This window comes from Panthera uncia, chromosome B1 (assembly GCF_023721935.1).
Source record: "Panthera uncia isolate 11264 chromosome B1, Puncia_PCG_1.0, whole genome shotgun sequence".
Classification (NCBI taxonomy): Eukaryota; Metazoa; Chordata; class Mammalia; order Carnivora; family Felidae; genus Panthera; species Panthera uncia.
In genome coordinates this window covers 146492533-146520070 of record NC_064811.1, presented here as the reverse complement: position 1 = coordinate 146520070, position 27538 = coordinate 146492533, and the positions used below count along the sequence as shown (strand labels likewise).

Here is a 27538-nt window from a genome sequence, read left to right as displayed (position 1 = left end):
AGCTTTTCCTCTAAGATCAGGAACAAGACAAGGATGCTCACTCTCACCACTTTTATGCAACACAGTATTGGAAATACTAGCTAGAGCAATTAGGCAAAAAAATAAATAAAGACACTCAAATTGGAAAGGAAGAAGTAAAACTGTCACCATTTGCAGATGACATGATATTATATATAGAAAACTATAAAAATTTCATTAAAAACCATTAGAACCAATAAATGGATTCAGTAAAACTGCAGAATACAAAATCAATAGACAGAAATCTGTTGAATTTCTATAATTAATAACAATCTATGAGAAGAAAAATTAAGAAAACAGTATAATTTAATATTAAATTGAAAACAATAAAATATCTATGAATAAGTTCAACTGATGAGGTGAAAAATCTGTATATGGACAACCTCAAGACATTAATTAAAGTAATTGAAGAAGACACAAATAAGTGGAAAGATATAGTCATGGATTGGAAGAATTAATATTGTTAAAATGTCCATACTATCCAAAGCAATATACAGATTCAATGCAATCTCTATCAAAATTCCAATGGTATTTTTCTTAGAAATAGAACAAACAGTTCTAAAGTTTCTGTGAAACCACAAAAGACCCTGAATAGTGAAAGCGATCTTGAGGGAGAAGAATAATGCTGAAGGCGTCATGCTCCCTGATTTTAAACTACATTATAAAGAAATACGATTTGTAAATATTTTCTCCCAGTCTGTACCTTGTTTTTATTCTCTTAACAGTGCCTTTTGAAGAGTAAGAGACTCTAATTTCAATGAAATCCAATTCTTCTAGGTATAAGTGCCTATGGTGTCATAGCTGTCCAACCTCACAATTTTTCTTCTTTGTTTTTTTTTCTAGAAATATTTGACTGTATGCAAAAATCTATTTCAACCCTATTTTCTTTCATTAATCCTTTTGTTGCCAATACTGTTACCATGATTACTGTAGTTTTTTAATGACTTAAAATTGGGTGATATAAGTCCTCCCACTTTGTTTTTTATCAATGTTATTTGGCTGTCTTAGGTCCTTTGCATTACTCGATAAATTTTCGAATCAGCTTGCCTACTTTTTTTATTGCGGTAAAATATACATAACATAACATTTTCCTTTTGACCATTTTTAAATGTGCAGTTCAGTTGGCATTAAAAACATTCTCATGCTTCCAACAACACAGTTCAGACTTCAGTTGCTATGGTATGTTAACTGTGAGTAATTGCATAACAAACATGTTACTGTTAGCTTTTCAAACCACAAATCACTATGTAATTAATAAATGCATACAATGATCAATGACCAATTACATCACTTCTTTCAAAGTCTATTGGTGATTGATCATTGCACATCTGCTATTTTTTTTTAACGTTTATTTATTTTTGAGACAGAGAGAGACAGAGCATGAACGGGGGAGGGTCAGAGAGAGGGAGACACAGAATCCGAAACAGGCTCCAGGCTCTGAGCCATCAGCACAGAGCCTGAGGTGGGGCTCGAACTCACGGACTGCGAGATCATGACCTGAGCCGAAGTCGGCCGCTTAATCGACTGAGCCACCCAGGTGCCCCTGCACATCTGCTATTTAGTTCACACATAGCCAGTAAAGCACATAGTTGTGCTGCACCCTTATTTTCGATAGATAAACATGGCATGACATTTTACAATAATGGATAATCAAAATGAGACCATTGACTAACAAAGATGAAAGAGCAGTAAAGAAGCAAAAAGTGATAATGCTGAAAGTGAAATTCAACTAGAATTTTTAGGAGAAATGACTGTTCATTGAAATGTTAACATTGCTGCCATTTGAGAGACTCTAGATATGTAGCCAGGGAATTTAGCCAGAGTATATTTATTTTCATAAATAAGGAAAATGCTTATGATGAAAAGGATAAGGTAGTCCCAGAGAAAGTGACACCAGCAAAAACTTCACCTCATAGGAACTATTGTAGATATTTTACAGCATTGAAAGTATAAGGGATAAAATATTGGAAGGTAACCCAAAAGTTAAAAAAGGAATATTATAATTTGCCAAGGCATAGAAAAAATGCTCACTCTTCAGCATAAATTATGTGAAATACAGTTTGAATGGATAGCTACTTCTGATGACTATTTTTACAAAGAAATGAAACACTTTAATTTTTCCTCAAAAAAAATTCACATGGTTTTGCAACCATCACCAGCATCCATTTCCATAACTCTTGTCATCTTCCTGAGCTGAAACTCTAAATCCATTAAACAATAACTCCCCATTTCCTCATTCTTCAATCCCTAGCAATCACTATTCTATTTTCTGTTTACTACTACTTGAATATGTAAGCTATTTCATATAAGAGGAATCATGCAGCATTCACTCTTTTGTGACTGGCATATTTCACTTGGTATAATGTCTTCAATATTCATCCATTTTGTAGTATCTGTCAGAATTTTCCTTCTTTTCATGGCTGAATAATAACCCATTGTATGTATATACCACATTTTGCTTACCCATTTATTATCAATGGACATTGGGTTGCTTCTATGTTTTGACTATCACTATGAACATGTGTGTACAAATATCTGCTTGAATACTTGCTTTCAATTCTTTTGTGTATTACTCAGAAATGGAATCATTGGATCATATGGTAACTTTAGTTTTAATTTTTTGAGGAAACCCCATACTGCTTTCCGTGGTGGCTGCAACATTTAACATTTCTGTTATGTACAGGGGTTCTAATTTCTCTACATTGTTTCCAACATTCACTGTTTTCTGTTTTCTAGGTTTTTTGTTTGTTTTTTAAATAATAGTCATCTTAATGGGTGTGAAGTGGTATCTCATTGTGGGTTTGTTTTGTTTCTCCAGTGATTAGTGATGTTGCACATCTTGTTTCATATGCTTATTGGCCATTTGTATATCTTCGTTGGACACAAGTCTTTTCAAGTCCCTTTCCCATTTCTTAAATCAGGTTTTTTGCTTTTTTGTTGTTGAGTTGTAGAAGTTCTTTAAATATTCTGGATATTAACCCCTTATCAGATATATGATTTGCAAATATTTTCTGCTATTTAGTGAGTTGCCTTTTCACTCTGTTTTACCTGTTGATAGTGTCTTTGAAGCATAACCTTGCCTAATGTTTAAGCTTAAGTTGGGTCACCTTAGGTAATCAGGGCCCTTAAAGATAAAGTTGGGCTGATTGTTGCTGATGAAGAACTGTTAAACAGAAATAGATGTATTGTACTTACCTATCAATATATAACAAATCACTCTCAAATGGAATAGTTTAAAACAATAATAAACCTTTTTTAAAAAATCTTTCACAGTTTCTGTGGGTCAGGAACTTGGGAGTGGTTTGGGCAATCTGGCTTGGATTTTCAGGAGTTTCAGCCAGATTTTGCCAGGCAACAGTTATCTTAAGCCTTGAATGGGGCTGGAAGATCTTCTTCCAAGGTGGCTACACGTTTGACAAACTGGTACTTGTTATTGGTAGGGGAACTCAATTTTCCTCTTTATGGGCCTCTACAGGGCTGTTGAGTGTTCATCATGATGTGATGACTGTTTTCCCCAAATCAAGTCACACAAGAGAACAAGGTGGAAGCAGCAGTGCCTTTGTGACCTAGCCTCAGAAGCAAAACATGGTATGATGGGACAAAAGTGAAAGTATGGTTTCTATTTTGTTTTGTCTTTTTTAATTTATTTGTTTTTATCCCCTAAAACTGTATTTGGCTGAGATTGAGGATTGGAATATGACGGAATTATTTTTCATCATTAGTTTTCTGAAATATGGAGGAAGTGGAGATAACCAATAGCTATTGGAATTATTGAAGGAAGCTTAACATAAACAGAAGTCTCTAGTGTTCAAGTGAGGGCGAATGGCCCATAGCTAAAAGACGACCATCCTGAGTTTATCCAGGACCCAGGTAAGTTCTGGTACTTTGAGAACTGAAGTGTTGGTTTCTCCAGAGACAGCACCATGAGCTGTTGATGCTCTTCTTGTGAATGGCGGAAGACGTATGGCTTCTCCAGTAGCTTCACAGGCAAGAAAGGGGCAAGTGGGAGCACAAAGAAGAAACAAGTCATGGGTGAGGCAGAGTGGGTACTGCATCTGACAAGCAGGTATGTAAGCACGGGGGAGGAAGCCTTTTGGGGAGGTCTAGAGACATCAGAGGGATAATCTGAAGGGTGCTTATTTTTGGCAATCAAGCCAACGGAGTCTCGTGCTATCACAATTAATTTGAGTATAAAAGGCAGCGTGGTCTTATTGGTAAATAATTATTATTAATACAATTGCTATTTTTTAAATACAGTTTTTTTTAATGTTTATTTTTGACAGAGAGAGAGAGAGAGAGAGAGAGACAGACAGACAGAGAATGAGCGGGGGAGGGGCAGAGAGAGAGGGAGACACAGAAGCAGAAGCAGGCTCCAGGCTCTGAGCTGTCAGTACAGAGCCTGACACAGGGCTTGAACTCACAGACCGCGAGATCATGACCTGAGCCGAAGTTGGACGCTCAATCTACTGAGCCACCCAGGCACCCCACAATTGCTATTTTTTAAAAAAATAAATCGCAACAAGCACTTCCAACCATCAACCAAAGAGGATATCAAACGTTTTGTTACATCACACAAACATTCACCACAAGCCAACTGTGGTTAAACTAAATGCTGCTATAGTATTTATTCCATTTGTTATTAGTAGACCCTGTTTTATTTATCATACTGTCAAAACAGGCAAAAAAAAAACCCTATATGTTTTTAATAGCTCATGTTGGGTCCTTAGGTTGGAAATTATATGTTAAAAGTTTAGGTCATCTGTGAAATTTTATTTTTATAAACTGTTTTCAGAATTAGAACACTAAAAGCATCCAGAAACCACAGAGCTGGCAGTTGGCTTTGACCATTTCTCACTTTATAGAATATCAAATGGAACTTTTTTTTTCATCTCAAATGTAACGTCAAAAGGAGATATACTTGGGCTGGAACTGAAGTTGGAAATAGATTTTTCTTATTAAGGTAAAATTGACATATAACATTATGTTTCAGGTACACAACATAATAATTCAATATTTGCATACATTGGAAAGTGTATAACTGCAATAAATCTAGTTATCATCAATTCACCATACACAGTTACAGTTTTCTTTCCTTTTGATGAGAACTTTTAAGATTTACCATGTTGGCAACTTTCAAATATGTATTATAATATTACTGACTGCCATGACAATATGGCTGCCATGTTGTACATTAATTTCCCTGGAAATGGAATTCTTGCTATGAACTAAGAAACTATTAGAAACAAAGGTAATTAGAATGGAAATGAAATGGCAGAGGCCTCAAGCACAGTGCCACTGTGCATGTACACATCTTACGGTAAGAATCTAATTCCACAAAATGAGACCCTCCTATTCAGGTACTCCTGTGGCTTCCTCATTCCATTGGGGTCCTGAAAGGTGGAGTTATAAAGCAGCCAGCCCAGCTGCCTCTTGCAAGAGTTGCATTTTTGGTTATTGAGATCATGGCATGCTAAATATTTAAATTTGCTTAAATTTCAGTAGCTTAATTTTATAGCAGCAGGGGCCTACTTTATCTAAGCAAGCTTTCTCCTTTTTGAGGCTCCAGTGGAGTTGTGAAAATGTTCAGTTCTAATGGGGATAATGATAAAAATGCAATTATAATTCCCCCCAGCCCACAAATGGGCTCACCATGTAGTTTCTCAAGTGCTTTGAAAAAAGAAAGCTGTATAAATGCTAACTAACAACACAAAGTGCCAAGGTACTTTAGGTAGGGGAAGGAGTAGCCAAAAGCAGACTGGAAAAGGCACCATTGGAAAGAGAAAATAATTCCCATTTTAATTTTGTTAAGAATGACAAAGTAAGAGTATGATTACTCATGACAGCTAATTGTCATGTCAATACCTAGGATCCCCATTTAAATAAATCATATTTACTTTATAAAATCTGCCAATAGGCTCAACAAAAAACTCATGAAAAATGCTGGTCCTCACTAGATGGATCAGGAAATGCTGACTTTTGTCCTTATGGTTTAGAGATTACTTGTCTCAATTCCAAGCTCTGTTTTGCACCTCAGAAAGTGTTAGATACTTGATTCACAAGTCATAGCTGAGCTAAACTTGGGAAAGCACTGAGGGATATTTGGAACAGTTAAACGGAGCAGAATGCTTTAATGTTGGGAAGATGAGAGCATCTGTGGGAGTTTGGGGGGCAATATGTAGAGCAAATAAATAGGAAGAAAATCAAAGTAAAAGTTAGTTTTGAGAAGCTTTGTGGAAAATTGCTGAGTTTCAAAACAATATTGTTGTCTTCCCCTCACATGTTGTTTTCATGATATTTTTCACATGAAAAAGAAATTTAGAGTCTCTAGGTTTGGTATGAACACTCCATGTTTTACCTCCATATTGTTTAAAATTTTTTAAAGACAATGTGTGATTCTGTTGTTATTTGTTAAGCAAACGGATGAAAAAAAGTGGATACTTAAAAAAAATTCTGATACCAGTGGTTTAGGAATTAAGGGAACAAATAAAGGCCAAGCAGCGAGACATAAGTTTGTGTTCCATGTTTTCCCATCCTCTCTCTAGGTCCTTGGCAGACAGAGTAGTTTTACTTTGCCTTGTTTTCCTCTTATGCAATGCAAGCATAAAATGTCAAGTGTTAAAAATGGGACATCATTAAAGGATGAGTATGAGTGCTCTATTGGTGTTGGGTACCAGAAACTTATCTCCAGTGTGGGGCAATGTCCTTGGGTGATGTGACATTCTATTACAAAGGGATGGCTTGATCTAACAGGAAGGGCTCAATGCTACTGGCTTAAGACACGTAGCATGCTCAATGCATCTCCATAGTAGGCAATTAATAAATATTTACTGAGAAGTTTCTCTAGCCTGAGTCTTTGTTGAGGATAGACCCTTATCTTTATAGCATGCAATGGACTCACCATATCTTAATGATTTACTGAATCATTATTGTCACATAATAAACTTATGATTGTTTTTTTAGGGAGACTCTCATGAAGAATAATGAAATATTATTCATGAAAGATGCTTGGACTTCTTAAATAAAAAGCTCCATATAAATAGAAGATATTATATTCTAAAATGTGGCCAAGAAGGGAAAGAAACTAACACATGATTGCAGTATGTGAATCAACTTTAGTTCTGGCCCTAAGTATTAGATGGCCTTATTATCTTTTTTGTTATATTATAAGGAAGAATTAGATATAGTTATTGTTTTCAGAGGAACTGCTTCTGCATGGAAGTCCTAGCCATGAATGCAGGTTGAGTCTTTGGGGAAGAATTCATCATTTTCTGTTTTTTGAGAGAAAGCCCATGATAGGCCACTGTGTCCCTGAACTCGATGATAGTTTCAAATAAAGCACCTGAACTCTATAGTTTTCAGAGAAATAGAAAGAGGTGCTGGCTGCTGTTGACGGCTAAGGTTGTCATGTTACAGCTCTTATTTGTTGGGCAGTTTTATGAGAGTGAACTGATTTATAATCATCAGGGGAGAAAGGTCAATTTGTGGGAGCAGATTTCCCATTCATCACCATACTCTATAGCCTTGTTGCTGATTTTGTTTTCTGATATCAAAGTAGTCATTTTGGTCTTGCTAAAGCTTTTCCTCAACTGATATATTTTTCTGACACAAACAAGGGAGGGCTGCATACGTCAGATCTTGCGTTCTTCCATTTCAGCTACTTTAGACCAGGATAGCTGGTGCCAGGGTGAACGATGAGGAAGCACTCCCTAATTGATTTGGGGTGATTGGGCTTCCACACTGAAACCCTTCCCCCTACTCCTCCTCACCTCTACCTCTCTCCGCCCCAACCAGTTTCAACAGTCTGAGATGATCTATGGAGTCAGAAGAACTGGATGTCACCAGAGTTATGACACCAGGAGAAAAACAACTTGAAAAATAGGTTAAGAAGTCATTTCATAGCTGATAGAGGCAAAATCACCCTTCTGCCTCAGACGTCAGGTTTAACCTTCACGCCCATGAAGTATAATAACCATAGAACATCAAAGATCATTGCATTCTGCCAAGAAACCCTAAGTAAATACATAAGGTGAAAAACATTTGTAACTTGGATATAGATCACAGTGTGGCCTATAGGATCATTAAATATAATCTATTACTATAGAGCATATATTGTTATTGTATTAAATAACACTGGATGTGTTATACGAGATATACTTCCTCTTACGTAAAATTGTAATTGCAATAATTTGTTTCTAAACAAAGCCGCTTACAAATAAGTATATAAGATACAGATCTCATTCATAGTGAATTTAGTTATGTTTATTTAACCCTTAGCTCACCCTCGTGGTGTTTAGATTGTTATGTGTAAATTGCTGGATTGTGTCGATACCATCTAACTGTCCTAATCAGGGTCGTTAGTTATCAGAAGTTAAAGTTTTTGTTTATCGTGTTCTTCATTTATACTTCCAGGGCCTAGCACAGTGCCTGGCATGATGAATTCCTTTTTTTTCTCTCCCAGAAATGAACATTTATTGGTATAGAAAATCTGATTTTTGTGGGCTCTCAGAATCCTACATGGGAAGTCTGTGCAAGTCTCTGGGATCTGGCCGTCCCTGAACTCATGTAAGGGTTTCGCTTATCACCCTTCTTATCTAAAACTAATCTCAGCATCTTCCCCCTTCCCCTTTTGCATGTCTCCATTTTTTGTATGGATATGATTTTTTTCTTAGAAGCTATGATGAAAACCTCCTAACCACATTTGACCTCTCTCTCCTTGCACAGCATGGCAAATCAATAAAAACCTTCCAGGAAATTTTCTTTACAAATGCTTCTTGTGTTCAAAATGTTACTTCCCTTAGTCTTCTCCCACTTAATGTTTACTTGTTGGTTGATCTGTTTAACGCTTTTATTTATTTATTATTTTTTTTTACTTTATTTTTTATTTTTTTAAAGCTTATTTTGGGTGTGTGTGTGTGTGTGTGTGTGTGTGTGTATGTGTGTGTGAGGGTGAGAGAGAGAGAGGGAGAGAATGAGCAGGGAAGAGGCAGAGAGTCCCAAGCAGGTTCCACTCTGTCAGTGCAGAGCTTGACACAGGGCTCAAACTCACAAACTGTGAGATCAGGACCTGTGCCAAATCTAAGAGTTGGCCTCTTAACTGACTCAGCCACCCAGGTGCCCAATTACCCCTTTTATTTTTATCCTGGCATTTCCTGTCCCAAAACTGTGAGTGCAATCTATAAAAAAAACACACTGTGGTCTGCACACAGGGCCCTCCAGAGAGTCTGCCTCCAATGTACATTCCCAGTTTAGCTCCACAGGTCCCAAACTGTCCTTTCTCACTCTCTGCGCCTGCTCCTTCCTACCGGTATTGTTGCTCATGCTGGAGCCTGTGCCGGTCCACTCCGACTGCTCCTGTTCATTCCAAGCCTTCCCATAAGGGTCAGTTTGGTAGGAGGGTTAAGCCTAGGACAGAGGTGTCTCAGTTCACAATTCCACTCTGTTCACTTGACATTTAACCTTACCCTTTCTAATGAGAGTTACATTTTCAAGTTCTATAGGCCATCCAGTGCAACAGGACTTTTATGGGGTTTGACTTCTTTCCTTTTACAGCTGTATGTCAAAATCTGGATGACGGTTGCCATAAAATGCAAGACGGCATTTTAGAAAAGAAAAAAAGTATTAATACTATGTCAGTGGCAAACCACAGAAGTATGCAGTTCCCTCATTTTGCATCCTGTTGCATCCCTTGCAAACTTTGGAGCTAGGGAGGACAGCCTGTGAGCTTCCAGGACTGCCCCACTCCCAGCTTGCAACAGTGCCCTCCGGTGGCTTAGGATCCTCCCTGGGAAACTCCCTTGGGCCAACTTGCATCCGCGGGACTACCCTTGTGCTGCAATCAGTATGTTTATGCATGAGGTGATGGCTCTGCACCTCTGTCTTGTCCCTGCTCATAAAGCCACTGGTCTCAGGTCCAGTGGCTTTGATTGTCCCCAAACACAGTTGCATTCACAGAGACGTCTGCAAGGCGCCAGTAATGGCTGCTCCTTCAACAGAGCGAGTGGTTCACGTCACAACTTGTCAGAAGGAAGGGTCTTCTTGGAGGGTCTTCCACCCAACTGCCCCTCAGCCGCTTCTGCCTGTGCGGAGGCTCACTAGGCCTTTCACTGAGGAGCTGCTCACTCTTCTGTGACGAGGACAGTGTCATCCTGAGGAAGGGACAGCTATCACTACAGCTCTCGGACGTTCTAGTCTTTCTACAACAAGAGGGACAATCATTTCCTCTTTCAGGAACTGGCTGTTTGCTCCTGGTGAAAAGATGCCACAACAATGCCCAGTGTGCAAACGCTGGAGCCAACTCAGTAAGATGTCTAGTTTTATTCATGATGAGTGAAAACTCTGATTCCCAGATGAAGCTGAATTGTAAGTCACCGTATCCTGGAGTTTTGCATTTTATGGGAACTGCCATAGGGATGCTAATTTTTATTTTTGCCAAATAAGGGCACTAATAAAATCGATCTTGTATTCTGTCATTAAAAAAAAAAAACCAAAGCCTCTGATTGCTGCATAAAAGGATATTACTAAATCGAATATATGTAGCTTTGTGATACTTATTTTTCTCAGGTCACTGAGGCTGGATGAAAACTGGCCCGGAACTGCTTCTGGTCACTGGTCCTGTGCTTGGGAACCACTATTCTATGAAATTCGTTCATTTAATTGAAGTATCCTCGAAGGTCCTCTTTCAGTTCAAAAGCTTTGGTACCGCATCCCCCTCCTGCCCCCTCTGCTAATGCGTATCTTCACAATATGTTTGAACAACTGCTTGTCCTGTATTGTCCTCTAGAGGTTTCATACATGGCTATCTTGTCTCTTCCAACCAGACTGTAATGCTAGGTAAATAGAAGGTACTAATTATTTGAATTTATTTCAATAATACACACTGGTGAACTATTTAGAGGACAGCAGGCTATTTACACATGTGTGTGTGCGTGTGCGTGTGCGTGTGCGTGTGCGTGTGCGTGTGTGTGTTTGGAGGTTGGAGGGAATCTTCAGTTTACATAGGTACGTAAATAAAAGGTGCATGTTTTTGAAGGATTAAAGGAGCTTTGTAAAATAAGAAAACAAGCCTTTAGAGTTAAAATCTCCATCTTCATTTCCTAATGAGCTTGGAGAGATTAACTACCTATTGAATAGACATGACTCTGCATCTGAAACACCTTTAATGTCTCTCATCATTTTTGATGATTTAGTAACGACAGCAGGGGTAGCAGGTAGTTGAGGTTCTCCCACAAAAATCAGAATTGTTTTTCATTTTAATATATTTTTTTATTTAAAATATCATGAAACGTACCTTAGAGTGACAGTTGAACTTCAATATTTATGACTTTCTGATTGCCCTAGCAGTTTAGAAAAAAACTGAAAATGAGCCCTCAAGTAAAATTTAAGTGGAAAAGATTAAAATTCAGAAGTATGGACTTTTTTTTTTTCATTTGAAGGCACACTCACTTTTTGCTGGAAATTTTATGTGCCAGCCCTAGCTTTCCTATATTTGACAGTCCTTGAAAAAGTACTTCATTTCTTTCTTGAAAATATATGAGCAGTTTTATTTTTTTGAAAACACACCCTGTGGATCAGCACAACTTTCCCTTCCAGTTTGAACACTCTAATTTTGACTACAAACCAAGCACTTACTCCATCCATCCTGCAAATGAATGATGCAGATTGGGGCACAAGCTGGGAGCATATGAGTGAGTGAGAGGGACAAGTGACAACATCATTATCTTTGGGGTAGTTTCACCTGCTATGATTTATGATACTCACATGGCTGATTTGTGATATGTGCCCAAAGCTATACCTTTTAGTGAATTCTTGTTGTTTTCCTGAATGAATTTGGAGATTCATATGTGTTAAGTCTTATGACAAAATTAAATCATATGTCCTTATCTAAGATACAGCTCTGTAATTGCTTTGTGATTTTGTGATTTTTTTTCAAATAGCATATTTTTATAGCTACTTAATGGAGTACTTTATTACACTTTTGAGGAGGGAGTAATAATATGACCACTTCCCTTCAAGGTGTATGTGATGCTGGGGCACCTGGGTGGCTCAGTCAGTTGACCGTCCAACTGTGGCTCAGGTCATGATCTCACAGTTCGTGAGTTCAAGCCCCACATCAGGCTCACTGCTGTCAGTGCAGAGTCTGCTTCAGATCCTCTGTCTTCCTCTCTCTGCAGCCTCCCCTGCTTGCACTCTCTCAAAAATAAATAAAACATTTAAAAAAAGGTGTATGTGATGTAACCTCATTACTATGAACTCAAACTGTTATAAAAAAAGATTGTGGATGTGGCTTAAGAAAATGCATACAGTTGACAATCTCAGAAATGGAATAAGAATCAATTCTCTTTCCTCAAGAAGATTCACTACAAATGAAAATTTGGGGCGCCTGGGTGGCTCAGTTGGCTAGGCTTCTGACTTCAGCTCAGGTCATGATCTCACAGTTCATGAGTTCAAGCCCCGTGTTGGGCTCTGTGCTGACAGCTCAGAGCATGGAGCCTGCTTCAGATTCTGTGTCTCCCTCTATCTGCCCCTCCTCAACTCGCACTCTGTCTCTCAAAAATGAATAAACGTTAACAAAATTTTTTTAAAGAAAAAATTTTGTACTTCATTGTTAAGTTCTAGTAAGACATGCCTGTAGCATTTTCTAGTTTTTTTTTCTTATTAATTAGTCCTGTCAACAAATATTTGTTGAGTGCCTGCCAAGTCTTGTTCTAGGTGCTGGGAGTGTAGTAGCAAATAGCACAGAAGAAACTCTGCCTTGGTGGGATTGATATTCTAATGAAACCTGATGAACTGGTTTATATTTTAAAGAAGCTTGTGAGTCTATTGAGCTTTATATAAAAGATCCAAATAGTTATCTATTGACGCCTTAGTAGTAAAAAAACCAAATGAATAATTCAGGGTTCGATTCCTAGGAGAATACTGTGTAAAGGGACGTAGCAAAAACACATTTTTTTCTAGATTTTGCATCTCTGCAGTGGTAGATACATACTGTGGTGAATAAAACTAACCCAGCTATGAAGAAAGTAACATGGAAAACAGAGAAATTGTCAGGATTATTCAAGAAGGCATTGTGACTTTCTCCCGAATATGTATGAAAACATTCTAAAAGGCATCTTTCCATTTAGCCTATGAAAAAGGTTTTATTCAAAACAGTATTTGAAAAAGCATCTTGCAACTGGCCAAATGTGGAATTTTGAGGATGGGGTAAAATTTCAGGCAGTCTTGGCTCTAGTTGCAAATGAGAAAGCAGAGGTTGGGCAACCACCTCTCCCCATCTCGTATTTCCTCCTTTCTCCATCTGACTTATGTATCCTGTTATACTCCATGAAGGGGGACAGGGGGAGTACTGGACATCCATTCCGACGACTCAGGCTTAAACCCCCTCCTCCATCATTCATTTGAGCGTGAACAAGCCACCTTGCTAAGCCTCAGTTTTCTCATCTACAAAATAAGGATATGAATACCAATCGAAGAAGGTATAGGTGAAGGTTAAATATAATGTATGTGAAAGCGCTTAGAAGCAATTAAAAACAAGAATTAATATAATAGTTAACCCCTCCTTAAGGAATGGAAATCAAACTCTGAGGAACACAGAAACTCTATACGTACTAAAGCCTGCCAAATGGAATGGTAAGTGGTGCAGTTTTTATTTCGGTCAGTTGTTTTTAACAGACTGTGCCTGTCAGTCTGTGTCACAAATTATACGACGTAGGAGGCTGCTTGGTCTGCTGCCTACAGGAAGCCATGTAAAGCCCAACTTATTTTGATCCCCAGTTACTCACTCTTGCCAGGCTGGTCCCAGATGGAACTTTATAAGGGACATACTTTCTGTAGATATGACCAACTCTAGAACATGGGACATCAAACATTTCTCCTCCACACATCCAAACCTAAAGAGAGGAAATTTAAAAGTATAACAAAAGAGAACAGTACAATTCATATTAAAAAAAGGAATTCTTAGTAGAATTCATAAACAATCTTATAATTGCTCAAAATCTCTAAATTAATAATTTCTATTTATCATAAATAGTTAACCAAGAAAAAGACCTCACATTTTTCAAAACCTAGATTCATAAAAGTTTAGAACCACAATATGAGTTTAGTAAAGTCTAATTTCCATAGATAGCATCTTGGCATTTTTCTATTCTAGTAGAATTTGTTCACAAACATTGTGCGCGCTGACATTTAATGCTTAGACATCTTCTCATTTATATAGCTATTTGTTTTGACTATCTTGTGAAATCATTTGAAGAAATAGCATTGGAATTTAAATGCCATTTCAAAATTTTCAAACATAAAAAAATGGAATTTTAAAAATAGGTGAATGAATTAAAGAATGCAGACATATCCATACTTTAAGTGACATCCACATTTTGAAACTTCCAGGAAAGCTCATCTTAAAAATCATTGTTGCATTCTATTTTCTCTTACCCTGGATCTTTTCTTAGGTACAAAAAACAATTGGTTATTGATGTGGACTCAGGAAGTACTAAACTCAAGGTATATGTTAAAATATTGTACTTATATATGGTAACAAAATTTAATGGGTTATTTTTTATCATGAATATTCACTTAGTCACACACTTAATCACAGTTTCATGTAACAGTGTACTTAACCATTAAAGGACAAATTATGACAATAAAAATCCAGGCTTAATATATGCTAGACTTTTAGCTATTTTCATTTCGAGAAAAAGATTAAAAAGACTTAGATACTATAATGGTTAATTTAATATGTCACTTGGTTGCACCACAGTGCCCAGATATTTGGTCAAACATTATTCTGGATGTTTCTATGGAGGTGTTTTTTTGTTGTTATTGTTGTTTTTTTGTTTTTTTTTTTGGGGGGGGGGGATGAGATTAACATTTAAATTGGACTTTGAGTAAAGCATTATATCTTCTGTAATGTAGCTTATCCAAGGAATTGAAGACCCTCATGGAACCAAGACTGACCTCCCCCTAGCAAGAAGGAATTCTGCTAGCTGACTGCTTGTGGACTTGAACTGCAGCTCTTCCTTGGATCTTCAGTCTGCCAGTCTACCTTGCAGGTTTTGGACTTACCATGCCTCCTCAATCCCATGAACCAGTTCTGTAAAATAAATCTCTCTCTCTTAATATATCCATATGCTGTTGGTTCCGTTTCTCTGGAGCACCCTGACTAATACAGATACACAGCCTGTCTTAAAGTGTAATATTGAAAGAGAGAAAGAAAGCTGTTTATGTCTTAGCTTACATTTGCTTCCAACTTCTTTCACTAAAAAGAATGACACCCCAAGCAAGACTAGTAAATATACAGTGATTAAGGTGATAGAAGTCCAAGGGCAAAGGCAATTCAATTACTAAAACAATACTCAGTTGCTCTAAATGAGTTCAGGACTATCCATAGTATGAATTTTAATGTAGTGGGATATTTACTCATCTTTTAAATCAAGACATCAGAAGTATGCAAAGATGATATGAAGCTGGTAGGGGTAGTGAACAGTCTAAACAATAGTACCAACATCTGGAAAGATGTGGAGAGACTGAAGCTATATTAGATTAAACATAAAAAGGGCAAACATAAGGTCTTTGTATCTAAAAATATCAACACTTCCAGAACTGGATGGAATGGAAAAAGACTAAGTAGCATAAAACATACATCACCAGCATAATATGGAGAGTTTGGGGAGGAAGGGTGTGAATCTATCTGTCTGAAGTCTTATGCTAATTTCTAGGTAAATACTTTATATTTCCTTCTGAAAAGAATTACCAAAGTGAGAAAGAGATACAAACTGTGTTTTAGAAGAAATGATGAAAAGAACTGGAGGATATGTAGTCTTGATAAGATAAAATTCAGGGAAACCCTTCTCAAATATTTGAAGATCCTAGTATTTGGAGGAGATTGCTGTAGCACCTCAAGGAGATCGGATTAATAGCATCGAGCTATAAAAAGGCAGATTTCAATGCAGTGGAAGGAAGAAGTTTCTAACAGAATGATTAAATGAGCTTCCTGCCTCACTAGATGTGTTGAAATCTGTAGTAGAAGACACTTTGGAGACAAATATGTAACTTTGGGTGGACAGTTGACCTAGCTGATATTTTAAGATAATCCTAATAATAAGAGTTAGCATTTATGAGTGTGCATTGTGCCCTTTTTTATTTAATCTTCAAAACTCAGTGACAGATTTTACTATTTCCCCCAATTAGATAGCTGTGAGAGTGGTAGTTTAGAGGCTGAGTAACTTGCCCAAACGATGTAACTGGCCATCCTGCAGAATGGAGATTTGAATGCTAGCAGTCTAACTCCAGTGTCCATATATTTGATCAATATTCCATCTATAGTCAGCAAACTTCATCTGTAAAAGTCAAAATAAATACTTTGGGCTTTTCAGGTCATATGGTTTCTCTTGGAAAAGCAACCCTAGTATGGCTAGCTATATTTCAATAAAACAGGCAAAGGACCATGGTTTGCTGACTGCCATTTTTTAAGTTACAAAGTCCTTTGGAACACTGAAATTCAGTGATTCTAAGATAGACTTTGTGGGATATTGTATTTTCCAAAACTGGACACCATACTACCTCCCACTGCACATACTCCTCTACAATGTAAACTTGGTAGCTGTCATGTATTGGTGTGATTTCAAATTCACTGTTTATGACTTAAGAAAGTTGTTTTAATCCACTTGTTTATGATAAGGAGAAAAAAAGAGGTTGTTTTAGAGGTAAATTTGTTTTGATACAAGATGGAGTAAATGGCGTCAGAATGTCATCATCTCATCTGTTCTCACTGAAAAGAGCTCAGTAGTTCAGCTGCTGAGGGGCTTCACTAGGGGCTTATGAACAATAGCATATGAAGAAGCAACAATGATAGGTGGCATTTTGACTATAAATATCGAGAGTTTGTGTGGACTGAGAGTGTCCTGTTTGGGCAAGGCAACTCTTGGCTCATTGAAAATAGCTCTCCTAAGACCTTGGGGCAAGTAGCTCCTGCCACGGTAAAGGTGACTCTTTTACCAGCAGTGGCTAAAGCCTTGCAGCAGCCCTTGAAAATCTTCTTGCCCGTCAAGACTGGCACCCTTGTCCCCCAGCAATGTGCTCTAGTAACAGGGGACCTGGCTGCTGATGTCAGTCCAAGGGTGGCTAAGCCGTCTCTCCTATAAAGGTATACTTCAACTAAATTTGGACTTTATTCCTCTCATGTCCCCTTGCCTAGAACAATAGTGTGATTAATCTGTCATTGATTTGCAGTATGCTATTTCTTCATTGACTCATTAAGAGATATTATCCTGTATTCTATTTGGCTTGTGAAGTTCCTGCAGTGAACCTGTGTTAAACAAATTGTTGGCAAAGACAGCTGAGGTCGTTACCAAGATTTTGGGATTTTTTATAGGAGTTGGTCTGCTCTAATGAACTTTTTTCCCCCTGTCTATTCTGACATCTTAGATCAAATATAGTGGATGTAGTTATCTGAGAGATTATTTCCTTTTATTATTTCTGCATTTTAAAGAGGTAATATTTGGAAGCAATATACAAAAGATGAACGGGTGGGCAATTGGAGGGCAGAGAATGTTAGACAGTCCTGTGTGTAATCAAATGTCAGTCTTTCTTGGTCAAAGGTAAACAAGTGTCAGGGCAAAGAAGTCTTTTTGCCATATTATCATCTTAGCTGGGAAATACTGATTTGTTGGCATGGGTATTTATGTATCATGAAAAAAAGGTGGCTTTATTACTCTCATCAGTTGGTGGAGGTGGCCAATCTCTCCTGTAGGACTAGGACATGGTGACAAATGAGTGTAAGTTGTAGGGACAAGGCCCAGGTAATTCTTTACATCCTCTGACGTAAATCTACTTTTTTTTTTTTTTTTTTTGGTTCATATGGTCTTCTAGAATAGGTAGAAAGTAGGTAGAAGTAGACTAAATACATTGGGAGAGATTTTGCCAGAGTAAGAATTGCCACAATAAAAAGTGAAATAAATCATGATTACCTTCCTTTCTAAGATATGTCAAAATAACCTATTGGACACACAGAAAGGAAATTCTAACTAATTCTGTTCAGAGGGTCACTGTAATCCGGTTTTTAAAGATATCTGCAAAAGTTTTCTAACAGTGTGTAACAAATTACCACAAACGTAATGGCTGAAAACAACACTTATTTGTTATGGTCTCCCAGTTCTGTGGGTCAGAAGTCCATGTGGGCTCAGCTGGGTTCTCTGCCTGGAGTCTCACAGGGCTGAAATCTAAGTGGCTGCTGGGCTAAGCTCTTAACTGGAACCTCTGGGGAAGTATCTGCTTCCAGCTTCATTTAGACTGTTGGCAGAATTCGGTTCCTTGCAGTTGTAGGACTGGGACCCCCAGTTTCTTCCTGGCGGATGACTAGACTCTGCTGTTTTTTGCCCCATGAACTCTCCATGCCAGCGATGGTTAACCTCCGTCACATAGAACAGTCTTTACACTTTAAATCTTTCTGACTTCTTGTGCTACCAGCTGGAGAAAACTCTGGGCTTTTGAAAGGCTCATGTGAATAAGGTTAAGCCACCGGGACCATAGTTCTAAAAACTATGTGAATTGATTAGTAAACTGAATTACGTTTGCCAAATTTCTTTGCTCTGTAATGTAACATAATTGTGGGAGTAAAGCAAGGAAGAGGGTCATCTCAGAATTCCGCCTGCCACAGTCTCCAATGAATCAAAATTCATGTTTTCCATTGATCGCCTACTCTTATTTTTAAGATTCTTCCCATCAGAAATTTTTCTTTACAGTTAAGTCAAATTCAGGAAACTTCTCAGATTTTTTTTTTTTTTCTGGATCAAGATCTGAGCTGAGATCAAGAGTTAGATGTTTAACTGACTGAGCCACCCAGGTGCCCCCAGATTTTCTTTTATGCTAAATTCCGTGTTAAGGCAACTATAGAATTCTAAAATGTATTTCTCCATATTGCTACTATGACCACTTACAAATATGAATCTGTCACACCTCCATTTAAAATCCTTCAGTGTTTGTTACTGCTGTTAAGGTCAAGTCACTACTTCTCCATAAAGTCTCCAAGGCCTTGCATTATCGACCCCTTGCTTATGTGTCTGTCAGTCACTCTCTCCTGTCCCTACTTCCCCCCTCCCCACACAAATAAGGAATTGAAAATAGCCCAGAGAGAGTATGTGTGGGCTGGGGGATTCCTTACACATACTCTCTGTGGGCTTAAACGAAGTTTTTTTAAATTTATTTATTTATTTTGACAGAGTGAGAGAGAAAGAGAGAGAGTGAGAACCTGTGGGAAAGGGGCAGGGAGGAGGGGGACAGAGGATCAGAGGCGGGCTCTATGCTGACTTCCGCGAGCCCAATGCGTAACTCAGGAACCGTGAGATCATGACTCTCTTGGGCTATTTTTAATTCCTTAAGAAGCACTGAGTTTCCTTCCTCAGGGCTTGCTGCCATAAATTGTTGTCTCTAAAGGAATTCTCCCCTGCCTCTTGCCCTTTCCCTTCTTTCCTATCCTTTGTCTATTTCCTATTTATTTTCCAGTTTTCAGCTTCACTGTCACTGCTGAGTCCCCAGATTTGGTTAGGACTCCCGTTTTATGCTCCTATTTCCATCCTGTACTTCCCTTTCACATAATTCATTAACTGAGTGAGTAAACAAATACATAGTGAGCATTTACCATATGCCAGTCTTGTTCACTATGTTGGAGCTATGATATGTGACCAATTCAAAATTCTGAACAGTTTCTTTCAAGTAGAGACAGTAACTGTAGTTAAAGGATTTGTGTGTTTGCATAATGGTTTGCTTAGTGTCTGTCTCCCCTCACTAGACTAATAGATCCATGACTGTTTTACTATATTACTATTTTATTATATCTCCAGCTACTAGTGAAGCGCTTAGCACATAGTAAATAATAAATATTTATTGAATAATTGAGTATGATCACCTCTATTTCCACTACACTTACACTTTTACTTATGCAGGAGCCCTAAAGCTTTTCCAATTTAGTGTTGCTCCTTACGAGCTCAGGGCCAACTTGCTTTTCATCATAAACGCACCAAGTCAATTGTCTCTAATCTTAGACTTTTTTTGGTTCTACACTATGGACATCACCAAACACTTCTTCATTTTGTTCCATCTTCCAATAACAGTGCCTATTTCAGTAGAAGCAGAAGCATGCACATCCTGACATGCTAGAGAGATGTGTTTAGGTGACCGTGTGACAACATAGTTCTTTAAGAGAGCACAGCTGTGTTGGCGTTTATCAAATTCTTTATCTGTTCTGAAAGGTGTGGTTTAAATTTTTAAAAGACACTTCCTTGTAGTATCATGTGATGATTTCTTAAACACAAACCAAAACTATGGCATTGTCATGCTTAAAGCATTTAATTCTTGGAGAAGTGTTTTAAATGTATAGATAGTGTGTCTCCCTTTGACAACATAAATATTGTAAAGCAATGTTATTTTACTCATGAATGAGCACGGAGCATTTTTTTCCATAATGTATTTCAAATTGACTGAATAATTGAATGCTTGCCTTATTTTTTAAAATCACTTTTCACTATCAGTCACAAACTGGAATTTAGACATAGAGGATGTTAAATTAAATGGAATCATACAATTATACCAGTCGTGTGAAATATGAAATCAGACTCAGTAAGAAATTGATTGTCAGGAGGATAGTAAGGGAATATTATTATCGGGTATAATATGAAACATAATATATACATGGAAGCGGTGATCTAAATTCTCAAAAAAATTTATTTGTCCATTCAATCCAAAACCTGCTATCTCTCTAACCTTATTTCCTACTCTTCTTCCCATGCCTCTCTCTGCTCAAGCCATTTGGCTTCTTTTCTATTCCTCCAACACGCCAGATACCCTTCTACCTTAGGGCATTTGTACTGGCTGCTCCCTCGGTCTGAAATTGTCTTCCAGAACTCCACATGGCTAAATCCCTCCTCTCTTTCAAGTCTTAGCTTTAATCCTCTTGCCCCAAACATCCTCTTATCCTGCACCCTGAGTCTTCATCACTCCTTCTCTGTCCTACCAGCACTTACCACTTTCTAACTCAGGAGATAACTCACTTACTTATTATGTTGTTACTTGTCTGCCTCTGTCCCAAAAAGGCAAGGGTCTTTGTGTCTTTTACTGTGTGATATAGTCTAAGCACCTCGGACAATGCCTGACACATAGTTGGTGCTCTGTATTTATTGAATAAACAAATTACTGGTCTATTGGTATAAATTGAGGTTAATTCCAGACAATTGAGCTGTTTAATGATACTCCACCATTTAGTTGCCATTAAAAAACAACAGCTGTGATCTCTAGCATACTCAAATACGAATTTCAAGGTAATAAGCTCTCTTGAGCTTATTGTCATTCACATCTAGATTATTATAAAATAAAGAAATGGCTAATGTTAAAAATACAACATATTATTTACAAATAAGTAATTCTATTTCTGGGGCTGGAAAAATCACTCTCTAATTGTACGGTAGGTCTTGGATGGGCTAAGTTTGAAAACCTTCTTAAGAGTAAATAGTCGCTCACTACCATTTACCTAGGAATTAAAATATTAATTGTTAACCTAAAAAGCTTTGGTGTGCAGATATCGAAAAACACCATGTCTGTCATTAAACTATTCTTCTGGGTTAGATGTAATAAAAACTGCATCTTTGGTTTGACTTGATTTAGGGGAGATATACCCATATGCACCATCGCTTTGCTGTATTCTTAGAAAACTTGGGCTTTGAGGTTATTCTGTGAGATCAGGAGGAAAAAAAAAAAGAGCAGCTTATTTCGACCGTTCTCACCCCCCCCTTTTCTATTTGTTGATCAGAATATAATAAAAGCAGAAATTGGTAAATGTATCTACAGTCTTTAAGGAGGACATGGTAGTCCTCATTTGTCAACTAGGACATTTCTAGTCTCAGGGGAGAAGCTCTCATTTCTTGAACCATCTGCTTAGGATTTCTTCAAAGTAAGAAAAGCTCTGTCATGTCCGTATAAAAAAGATTGTACCCAAACTATTTTGCACTTAATGAGCTTTTAAGAGGCCTGGGTAGGGATAGCAGGACGTCAGAGGGTACGTTGTTCAGATCATTGCTTTGAAGATGCAGTGTTCATATTTTGCAGTCGCACGTAGCAGTCTTAAAAACAGTGATTAGGGTAGGGACCGGAGCAAAACCCCCAAGATACATCACTTATTGGTTTATTAAAACATTAAGTCTTGGAGAAGAAAGAAAAACAATTGAACATCTTAAAAGTGCTTTTGTAGGTAAAATATTATGGCTAAGGACAAAATCCCTCATTTCCCTTAATTCATTATTCTACAGCTTAGAAGGTGCATTAGAGGCAAACTGTTTGCTTTTTATCATTATTTCCATATGTCCCCTGATTCTGTCTACTGCTTAAATTTTCTGGATTCACCATCTGCTAAAAACAAATACAAGTTCTTCAAAAACTTTTAAAAATTGGCTTTCTATATTAGAACAGCAACTTTTTTCTTTTGGGGAACTGTCCAAACATGTGCTTTTCCTTGGCCATGTAGTTGGCTTGTCAATCATAATACCTTCCTAATGGCAGAGGCAGGAACATGACTGAACTGAACTTCTTCCTTGAGGTTTCATTAGACTGGAACTACCTCTCTGGTAGTGAAGCAGAAAATAAAAGCCAGAGAGAGCTTCCAGAGGCCAAGTCTGAGCGGTGGAAGCAGAGTCTGTTGGAGGGAGTAAAGCTGAGAGAGACAAAGAGGAGATCTTCAAAGAAAGGCTTCTAGCAGTATTTGAGGTCTTATTTCCAGGCCTCCCAGGGGCTCACCCATTTCCTTGGCTTTTTTGGTTTGTTTTCATGAGTGTTCTCTCCAATTTCCCCTTACCTCTAAGTTAGGCTGAGTTGGGTTTCTGTCTTCTAGTAAGGTGAAGTATCAGAAAACCCAAACCAAAACAAAACAAAGCAAAAAAAAAACACCCTCTCTTTTTGAATAGTGAGAGTTTGAAAGTCTAAGAGTGTCAAGGGTGTACTTTGAAACTAGCACATTAGTCAAAAGCTACTCAGAGGAACTGTCATTAAAACAAAAACTTTTGCAAAGCAACAGTTCTTCTAAGCTTCAGCGTATAAGCAATTCATTTTTTTAAAGTAATATTCAGTATGAAGAAATGTCATCAAAAAAAATGTGAGCACTCTTAAAGGTTCATAGTGGTATTTGCATGTTATTTTTATCTTGGGAGAGAAATTGATACACTTTTATGATCTGGAACAGTGGAAAGAACACACACACACAGGGCTTTGAATTGAGCAGGTTTTCTCCCCTTTTCTGAGTCTTCTTGTCATCTTCTATCAAGCTGGGGTCATGTGTTTACTTCACGAGGTGGTTGTAAGGACCAAGTAATTCACATAGTACCCTTATGTGGCCCATAATAGTGCTCAAGAATGGTGGTCACAAGATATACATACCATACATGATATGGCCCACCTTTATTCTTCTGGTATTTGGGGTCTCTATGGGGTGGTTGTTGTCTATACACATGCTGATCATTCTGAGAGGGGTCAGGGCATATGACAACACGCAAGTCTGTGAATGTGCGTGTGCGAGAGAGGTAGAGAGTGTATCTCAGTTGTCACTCTCACAGTTTAGAGAAGAGGAGGGAAGTTGTGGGTCAATTGATGTCGTGGACCCTGATGTAGAATATAGAAAATATTGAATATAGAAAACAAATTCTTATATCTGTACAGTCAATGTGTATATATACTTTGAGGCTGTCTATGGTATTGTTATTGAGATTTGGGGTGAAGGGCTTGAGAATCATAAGGAGAGATTTTTTTGCCTACTTTCTATACATATGCCTTTTGAGCTGGGGGCAAGGTGACTTGCTTTATATAGATTTACACACCAGAAGAATTGCAGTGATTACACTGTATTTCATTTTTCTTCTTAGGGAAAAATGGTGGCCAGAAAAATACAAAAACTTGAACAAAATGTCTGTATTAGAAAACAATTTCAGCAGGAAGTCAAATTGACCTTAACACAGGTACTGAATGCTGTGTAAATTGTTATATTTTGCTCACTTTACAACCATCTATAAAAGCTAAAATAAAATTAAACAGGGAATTAGGAAAATGCCATCAGACATAAAGGAAGTAACAACTGGAAGGAATTCAGACTTGCCGCTAGGCTTGTATCTAATGGACATAAAATTTAACTTGAAAATGCTCTGTTACACCTGAGGTACCTTTTGTCGGGTAATTGAAATGAATCTCAGACTAGCGTGCGAGACATTTAACAGCTGTTTCTGTTTATCTTTGAGTTTCTGAATGAGTTTAGAGTCATTTTAATATTTTCTTTGGAAGATCAATTCTGGGCATGTTGAATTAAAATGGTTATTTTTATGTCACCTAGGCTAAATATTGTAGGAAAAAACCCCATAGGAACAACTCTAGATATTTTCTTGTGTATCTGAAGGTATAGTGTGCCATAAAAAGGCTTCTGTCACACTTTAGATATAAATTGCAACTATACTTTGAGGTACTTTGCAGGCTTGAAAGTAAGAAGAGACCTCTAATATACAGTCTCATAAAAGCAATGAGAAGGTATATAAAATATTTTAGGATCATCCTTGGCATAAAAAGTATTTCTAATGAGCACACTTTATAAGCCTGAATTTATTTCTAACAAAACCATTTGTACAAAGCATTGTCATGATAGTTTATATAGAGGTGGCTTAAGGGAAAAGGAGTGCATTTCTAAAATGAGATTGAGTTGTACCTTCTAGGGAGGCAAATAAACAATTCCAGGAGTATAAATTAAACACCCTTGGAGTTTTTTGTATTTTTAGACAACTATGGAGATAGTGAGAAATGCTTATTAATTAAAACTATAGGTTTTTTGCTGCTGGACTAGATGCTAAGTCCTGGGAACCAAGGGTATGGAGATTAACAAGCATGGGCACTGGGGGACAGAAGGACTGGCTTGGGGACAGTCACCTGGGGAGAAAAACCTTCTCTGGGGTGCTGTTGTGTCATTATTCTGTAATTTCTCCTAAGAATCTAATCAGTGAGTCATGTATACACGGAGCATTTGCTGCGAGCAGTGGCATGGTGGCGGCTGGAAGGAGACACTCAAGGCTGAAGGAGTGAGAGGAAGAGGGAAATGAACCTCCCTGCAGTCCAGACCTATGTATGGAAGGGAGGCCAAGACTGAGAACACCACTGCACGAACTGCAGATTCTCTTTGTTCAAGGGTTTTCAAGTGAACCAATGTCTTTGCTTTGGCTCAGAAATTTTGGTCTATCTGTACCTGGATTTGTCTCTAGAGTTTGTACGTAAGCAGTTCTAACATCCATGTAAATATATATTCACATATTTAAAAAAAATTTTTTAATGTCTATTTGTTTTTGAGAGAGAGAGAGAAAGAGAGAGAATCTGAAGCAGGCTCCAGGCTCCGAGCTGTCAGCACAGAGCCCGACTCAGGGCTCGAACCCACAAACCGTGAGATCATGACCTGAGCCGAAGTCGGACGCCCAACCAACTGAGCCACCCAGGCACCCCAATATATATTCACATATTAAGGCAGATTTGGATGTATTTTAAAGGTCTTTCTGACCACCCAATCTATGCTCACCACCATACCGTTAAAGCTCTGACCACCCAATCTAAACCTTCTTCACTCAGAGAGTAACAACGTGAAGGGCCTATGAAAACCCAAAGAGACCGTATATGGGTACCCAGTCAGGTATCAAGTTTAACGTGGTAGAAATGGGGGGCCTTTAAACAGTGTAACTCATCCAACCCATCCCCCCCACCTAAAGTAAAAATAAAGCTGTTGCGTTTTATTTAAAGTCCACATTGTAACTAGATAATAATTAACCAGTCTCTTATTGACACTTAAGTTTTCCTCTTTTTCATCAATAAAAACAAGTTGAGATAAACATCTTTGTGTGTTGTTGAATACATGTGTGAATCTCGCTGTGGGTCATGAGAATAGAAATGAAATTGGGTCAACACGGAGGCACGTTAAACATTTAGTAAGATTGTTTCTAATTGCTCCTATAGAGGGCATATAACGTCTCATTACTGTAATTGGCCGCGTTTGAGAGTGTCTCTTCCTTCACTCTGACAACGTGTTGTGTTATCAAAGTTTAGATTGTTGCCAATCTAATAGGTGAAAAAGATATCATTATAGTTTTAATTTACATTTTTTCTTGTCATAATTGAAAATGAATAACTTTTGATATTTAAGAGTCATTTGTATGTCCTTTCTGTGAGCGGTCTCAATATTTTTATTATTTGGCTTTTCAAAACTTTAATCATATTGATTTGTAGTTGATCTTTCTGTATTAAGGGTATTAGTTGCAAATAATTTTGCTCAGATTGCCATTTGTCTTTCGTGTGTTTCTTCCTTGCAGAATTTTTAAAAAGTTTATTTATTTTGAGAGAGAGAAAGAGTGTGAGTGGGGGCGGGGCAGAGAGAGAGAGAGAGAGAGAGAGAGACAGAGAGATAATCCCAAGAAGGCTCCACACTGTTAGCACAGAGCTGGATGCGGGGCTTGAACCCACAAAGACTGTGAGATCATGACCTGAGCTGAGATCCAGAATCTGATGCTTAATTGACTGAACCACCCCGGTGCAGAATTTTTATGTGGATGAATTAATCTTTCCTTTCATTGCTTCTAGTGGATTTTTTGTTTTTTAAAGTCACATTTAGGAGGCCTTCCCCATTCCAGTTCTTCCAGGATTTTTGTAGTTCTTACGCATTTTCATTTTTAATGCTTAAAATAATTTATCTTCTAGGGGCTCCTGGGTGGCTGAACATCCAACTTCGGCTCAGGTCATGATCTCTCAGTTCGTGAGTTTGAGGCCCTGGTCGGGATCTGTGTTGAGAGCTCAGAGCCTGGAGCCTACTTTAGATTTTGCCTGTCTCTCTCTCTGCACCTCCCCCGCTTGTGCCCTGTCTCTCTCTCAAAAATAAACATTAAAAAAAAAGATTTATCTCCTTGGGATCTATTTTTGTATGAAGTGTTATATAGGGATCCAATTTAATTTTTTTTTTCTCCAGAAGAGTAGTTGTCCTATACTATTTACTCAGAAATCAACCATCTTCCTCTTGATTTGAAATGTTAAGCCTATCTTATGCTAAATTCCCATATTTATCTGAATTTATTTAAATTCTGTGCCAAAGATATCTCTGTATATTCATGCAAATTTTATTATGTATTTTATTATCAGCTGTGATTAACCCTGTATCATTGTTTCTCCAGAACTTTTCTCATTATTCTATCTGTTTTGACTTATAGAGTAGAAGCACTGTGTCTAGCCACCCCCCAATAAAATTCATGTTACCACTTTTGCTGAGATTAAATTTATGAGCATGCTTGGGGAGAATTGTCTTCTTTATGAATTTCATGTATTTTAGTCTCTATATGTCTCTCAGCAGCATTATAATCTTTCTTCATCAGGACTAGGACATTTCTTGTTTATTTCTAGCTGTCTTTTTCCCTACTATTATAAATGGTATCTTCTTTTGGGGTTGTTTGTATATGTAAAGGCTACTGTTTTTTATGTATTTACA

At 37.7% G+C, this 27538-nt stretch overlaps 1 protein-coding gene across 1 annotated transcript in view; it reads right to left on the bottom strand.

Moving 5' to 3' along the window:
• The window catches only part of GALNTL6 (polypeptide N-acetylgalactosaminyltransferase like 6), a 1200087-nt gene that overhangs the window by 93937 nt on the left and 1078612 nt on the right, over window positions 1-27538 (bottom strand). The window contains exon 9 of the mRNA XM_049631330.1: window positions 13797-13904. Within this exon, the coding sequence (XP_049487287.1) occupies window positions 13797-13904 (108 nt within the window). The remainder of the gene's footprint in view (window positions 1-13796; window positions 13905-27538) is intronic.